Raw genomic sequence first — 6,698 nt, forward strand, 5'->3', positions numbered from 1 at the left:
TGCTCCATCACTCGTCATACCAACTATTTGACCTCCAGTCTTTTCAATTAAAATAATGGATTTAATAATTAATTTGGCAAGATCAATTCCTACATTTCAAAATTAATGTGTAATGTAAGCATTTTTACAATTTTCCTGATGTTATTTGTTAATGTATAATACCATTAATACCTTTTACAGGACCATGTGAGGCAAACACTGCTATAGGTTGTACAAAACTCTCAGCTAAACTTTGCCACATTAAGACAAGTCCATGATTTGCTTTTTTATTGCTGTCTTTTTTGGATTCTATTTCCTCTCCAAAATCCTCAAGTCCAATGTAGGTAAGTTCTCTAGTGTTAACACTTAAGCTTTCTCTTAAACTAATTTCATCAAAAAGTAAAATACCTTTTTTTTCAAAATTATTTTTAGTTGAAAACTTTTTGGTTAAAAGTTTAAATAAATTTTTATCAAAACCACATCCAATTTCTACTGCCAACAAATGCTTTCTAATGGTATTAATACAAGGAAGTGGTAATATATTCTGATCTCTCAAAAACTTGTATCCACTAGGAGATCTAGAAAAAAATTAATTTTATTGTTTTAAATCATGTATTTTTCAAATTATTTTATTAAACTAAAATTGTGCATTTACCTTATTTGAAACAATAAACACAATAACATCCAGTTCTCACTGTACCTACGGTTTTTGGAATTTTTAATTTTAGAAGCGTTATATATTTCGTATAATAAGTCAGTTTGATTTTTTGGTATATTGTTATTTTGAATTATTTGTTGGAAACTGTTAGTAGAGATTTCTTTCATTTTATTTTTCATTTTGTTTAGTGTAGATTCTAAAATTGTAATTTTATGTTTTGCTCTAAAAAGACTTTTGGAAACGTCTTTTTTAATTCTTTTTAAATTATTAAGCTGTTTTTTTTTGTTTGGTGAAAAGTAAACTTTTGAGGATTTTCTATTGAATTTATTTTTAATGTTGTATAGCAATCTTCTACACCATAAACACATGTTACTGTAAAGATTAGAATATTCTGTTAAATTTGTATTAAATTTTTTTAATTGTATATATATTGTATTTTTTTTATATAATATAATAAATGTGAGTATATAATTACTTACTTTTTATTGCTTTTAAGTAATATTGTAGTACATTTATAATGATACCATGACTCATAAAATTCTATTATTTGTGGTCCAAGTTTAGATTTAATATCTGGAGTATTATTAAAATTATCACATCCACTGCAAATTTTTAAATCATGCAATAATAATATTATATTTTCCAAGTCTTCAATACATTTTATACAATACGAAGATGACAAACCAATATCTTCAGTTGTAATTTGTTTATTATTTATATGAATAAATAAATTTAAATCTATATTTAAAGTAATAAAAATATATTAAATATTAGTATTTACCATTTAGTTAGTTTAGTACCTACCTTCTGTTAAAACAAGTTGTTTTTCTATATTTCTTAAAAAAGTTTTTTTATAACTCCCTAATGTATAAAACCCAACAAAAGTTTTATTTGGATAACCATACAGTTGAACATCAGAAAACCAATTTGATGGAACATTTATCATTTTGATCATTTTTAAAATTGATTGAAATATTATTGAATTATTCAATGGTGATACCTATAGATACATGTAATATATAAAATGTTTATTACAGGGTCTTAAAATATAAAATACAAATCATAAATGTTACTAAATGCCTTCACTATTTAACTTTTTGACTATTAAAACTTATACTATTACTGTTTACCGCTTTAGGACATTCATCATCAATATTTATGTTAAATGTATTAACTGTGGTAATATCCTCATTCTGGGAATAGCAGTGATCATTTATAATGTTAAAATGATTAGTGATCTATAATATATACAACATTATACAACATTAATGACTAATACCTACACATCATGTATTTCAAATAAAAAAAAATTTAATATTTATAAAAACCTTTTGTTTTTTATTTAATGGTATATAATCTAAGTTGGAAATTGTACTTGAAGTTGGTTTCATTAAATTATTTTGACTTATATTTGGTCCAATACTGTTTTCAATGATAGGCTGCAATTGTAAACATTTTTGAGGGACAGCTCCAGTTTTAAGTCTTGGTTGTTTTAGACATATCTTAAATGCATTTTATGGTTTTTTTATATAACTATATGACATAATGATTTGAAAAAAAATTAAAAATATACCGTATATTTGTTAGTTCCCTGGCCTGATACCCATTCTCTTGTTATATCTTGAGGCTTAAAATGATTTTCACATATCCGAGATTTAGATTTTAATGTAAAACCTAAAGCTTCATTCCAAACTTTGCATAAATCTAAGTCTTTAGGTACACCAAAAGTACTTTTTTTTCTTTTGGAATCACAAAATGGAACACAACAACTCATTTTTGTTTTAAAGAAAAATATATTTTGGATCAATAAAAAAATAGATCTACAATAGTTATACCACAGAACAATATAAGAATGTAACTAGTAACCACAAATTAAAATATATTATATAATATATATTTTCTAGTAATTGTTAATTTAATTCGTGGAATTTAAACTTTGGCGGTAAATTATCTAGTAAAAGTCGCCACTAATATGATAACAAGCGCTAGGTGTAGTTTGCAACAGCTGTTCTAGCAAGTCAATTTGGGTTCCAGTAAAATGGTTGTTTGTATAGGTCGTTGGGTATCCAGTATATTTTAATTCGTGGTTATACTTATGGATTGTCCATTGAACCTGTGGATAATTATGCGAAGAGTTGCAACACGCATGCATAATTCGGAGACTCGTCGCTAATATCGACAACAAAATAATACGGTGTGATTACATACCGCCGATATAGATACTATATTATGATCTAACTATCTAGCACGAAAAAATATCTTTTGCCGTGCTATTCAAGGTGCTCTCACTCCAGCAAGGGGTAAATTAAAAACAAACGATCACATAAAAAAAATGTACAATAATGACGGATGTAATGACCGCACCTACCTCCTAGGTATATCTAAGTCTAATAATGAAGTATCTACTGCTGATATAAAGTGCATTGTGACATTTATAATGAAGAGTATTGCGAAATACTATTTATTTAATTTTTATAAACAATAATTTATTATTTGTTCCTATACGGAATAAAATATAATTAAGAACTATTGATTAGTTTATAACTTACTGATGAGAACCCTAGTTACCTCAAATAATCAAAATGTTCATTATCGAGTGATAAACTCTCGTGACTCGTTGATATAATATTATTTACGATAGGATATCACGAATCTGCTATATATACCTAGTTACAACGAATTTTCATATTTGCCATTTAGAAATAATATGGAATATGGTAATAATAATTATAATTAGAGTTTAGAAGTAATGGAAGTTATAGGAGCTAAAATATGCACGAACAAATTATAAAACATACATGAAAAAGTGTGAAATGCAAAAAATTATGCAGTTCATTATTCAAAAATATTTAATATCGCTATTACTTATCGACTATTGTTATTACTTATTACTTATTATTTATTAATATACACAAAAAAAAAATATAAAAATTATATTAAAGTTGTAATATTGTCTATTTAAAACTAAAATATGGCGCGTAACCGATTGGCATTTAACATTTTATTAACTAAAAAATAGTAAAAAAAATAAATTTTAAGATTTTTAGAAAATATTAATTATGCATGATAAGTAGGTATGCGTATATCATAATATAAATATCCACTTTTTTTCTTTAAAATCGACAAAATATGCAAAATATATATTTTAATTTTTAATTTTTAAAGTCAACATTGTATAGCTCGGATTTCTAGCGTTGTCTGCTATAAATCTAAAGCAGTGGTCGGCAACCTTTTTGTACTCTTGGGCCACATTCACAAATAAAAAAGTTCGTGGGCCAGACAAAAATAAAAATTTTATATTCTTAAATTATTTACTATAAAAAAAATACTGTCTAAAATTTAAATAATAATGTTTAAAAAAAATTTCGTTCTAAAATTTAAAGAGGGATGCGGTGGTCCATGGGCCGGTTACCGACTAGGTACTGAATTCTATAGATTCTATATTATAGTCATATAGACTATAGAGCATAGGTACCTTCGGTAATCGATCAAAAAATCCATTATATATATAACAGAAATCAAGTTCTTATAACTTTTTAGCACGAAAACATGGTCCTAATGTCAGCAAATAATTATTTAAAGATATCTCATAGTTTTTATATTTTTTCCAAGTATTTATTATAAATGCAATATTTTTTCTTTTTAATATTTTGTTGTTTTTTGTAATATATTTTTAAATAAGATTTGCTCTGAATATCCAATAAAATATGTATAACTTGGTAAGTAGATGAATGAGATGTATACAACTGAGCGTTATAGTGGCTATGGAAAGGTCAGGTTGGGCCCATTGGTTGTTCTTGCTTCTGTTAAAGGTTCAGTTGCCCACAAAATTGGTAGAAAAGCGGCATCAGAGGATATAAAATTGTACCGAACTACGTTTTTATGCTAAAAAGTTAGAAACTTAATAGTTAGAACTTATTTTTTGTTATATAATATATATATATATATATATTATGTGTCGTAATATTAAATTAGTGTGGTGTATTATTATTATAGTCATTATTTATATAATAACATTTTTTTAAATTAAATATTTGTGTTGTGTTTACTCAAAGAAAAAAGGTAAAAAGTGCGCAAATGTGTTACGCCCATCCAGTACCACCGTACACCACTAAACCAAGTAAAATAAAATTTAGTGATGCGATGCCTCAAAAGTGAGTAAATAAATATAATAGGTATTTTAAATTACATTTAAACTGTGTAAACGTCATATCCACGTGGAAATCGTGAATATCTTTTGGAAAAATATCGGAAATTGTACTATTTTGTTATGCTATTGTCATAAATATTTAACCTTAACGTCCTTAACTATTAAAATTAGTCTAAAAACGATAAATTATCCTCATCATAAAATGTTTTTATTTATTTAGTTGTAACTCCAATAAAATAAGACTAAAATAGTCTAAACTTTGGAGACTTGACATTTTAATACTTATAACTTATTAACAAATTTTTTGGAAATACAAATATTAAATGCTAAAAAATAGTTTTTCGAGCTAATATTTTTTAACTTAGAATGTAGGAACTTTGTATAAGTATGTAGTTAATCGTATGGTAAACGTAAATTTATTTTTGAATTTTTAATGAATGGTTCAAATTTTGAACTAAACTAGACTTTAGATGATTTTCATTACAGTTGTAAATTTTTAATATGGAAAACATTTCTAATCGAAATTTTGATACTTAAGTACACTTTTGGTTTAAAACTACAATTAGTGATTAATTTTAATACGGACTACACCATGATTGTAGAATGTAGATAGACGGTATTTAAAAAAAGAAGTGTTAACATTTTTAAAATATTTTATTTATTAAGGTTAAGTTTTGTTTTGTTTACTTAACAACAAGTTCTATAAAAAAAATTAAAATACTATAACAAAAAGACAAATGGGGGTACTGAGGCTGTAGTCACTATACGAATCTGTTAACTATCAGATACTGAAGTCCCACCAAATATAGGTATACATACGAAAATACTTCTAGAATATTGTCGATTGGCCCTATCTTGAATATCCCTTAGGATCTATAGACAGGTAAAGATTATCGAAGTGTTTTCTATTTGGATTACTTACTTTAAAAAATAAATAATTTAATTGACTTATAATCTTAGTTGTTATTTATTTTAAATTAACGTTTTCAAATAAATTAGTTTGTTATTATATCTTATTATTATAACTATTATCAGTTATCACTAAAAAGTATATCTTTGTTATCGAAATAAGTATTCTAAATTTATGTTATTTATATATCAAATATAATAAGCATTTATTATCTGTATTACATTATTTTTATTATTGGGAAAAGATTATAATCATGAAAAGTTCTATTGTTAATACGGTAGATGAGAAATGTGTATAAGGGATAAAAAAAACAGTTTCACACTACTACGGTCATTTAAAACACGCATGAAGTTTAGCTGTACTATTGACTGTACGAGAGTAAAAAAATTGCCTATTCATAACGCTTAAAAATAAAGCTTTTTCAAAGGCCTTTAATTGAGTTTAATTACATTTTCTTATACACTTCATAGCCGTAGGCCCGTAGCAGTCAGTCGAGTTATCTTTGTGCTACATTTACATCATTGCCGTCGCCTAAAATATAATTTGATTCCTATAAATTAATGTTATTATTTTTTTTACACTTATTAGTACAAAAATTAATTTCCATAGTTAACCATAATGTTAGTTTTAATTTTTTTTTATATCAGATATTTAAAATGCTCGGATGTTAGTTAAAATTGTTGGGTATTAAATTTATTATTATATTATTTTTATTTTTGTCTTAGACAATGTTTATTTTAGAGAAACAGTGATATAATAATAATAATAATAATAAGTATAATATTTAAATGCCACTTTTAAACCAAATGGTTAATAGACAAGTAAATTAAATAAAGCGTATTAATTATATACTATTTATATATATATTTTTTTTCATTTGAAAACATTATAATTGGCCATTGGGTTTGAGGGGGAACAATCTTATCACCACAAAAAAGAGACTCGATAAAATAAAAGCATATAGTTGTATTATATTTATTGTATTTATTAAAATAAATCAT

General features: G+C 25.1%; 1 protein-coding gene across 1 annotated transcript; it reads right to left on the bottom strand.

The window, feature by feature from the left end:
* Positions 1 to 1,722: 1,722 nt before the first annotated feature.
* Positions 1,723 to 2,719, bottom strand: LOC132925099 (uncharacterized). Its single transcript, XM_060989522.1, has 3 exons — positions 2,211 to 2,719; positions 1,966 to 2,139; positions 1,723 to 1,875 (listed from the first exon to the last, which is right to left on the bottom strand). The coding sequence occupies exons 1-3, from the start codon at positions 2,409 to 2,411 to the stop codon at positions 1,723 to 1,725; spliced, it is 528 nt and encodes a 175-aa protein (XP_060845505.1). The 5' UTR covers positions 2,412 to 2,719.
* Between the last annotated feature and the right edge of the window lie 3,979 nt (positions 2,720 to 6,698).

This window comes from Rhopalosiphum padi, chromosome 3 (genome assembly GCF_020882245.1).
Source record: "Rhopalosiphum padi isolate XX-2018 chromosome 3, ASM2088224v1, whole genome shotgun sequence".
NCBI lineage: Eukaryota > Metazoa > Arthropoda > Insecta > Hemiptera > Aphididae > Rhopalosiphum > Rhopalosiphum padi.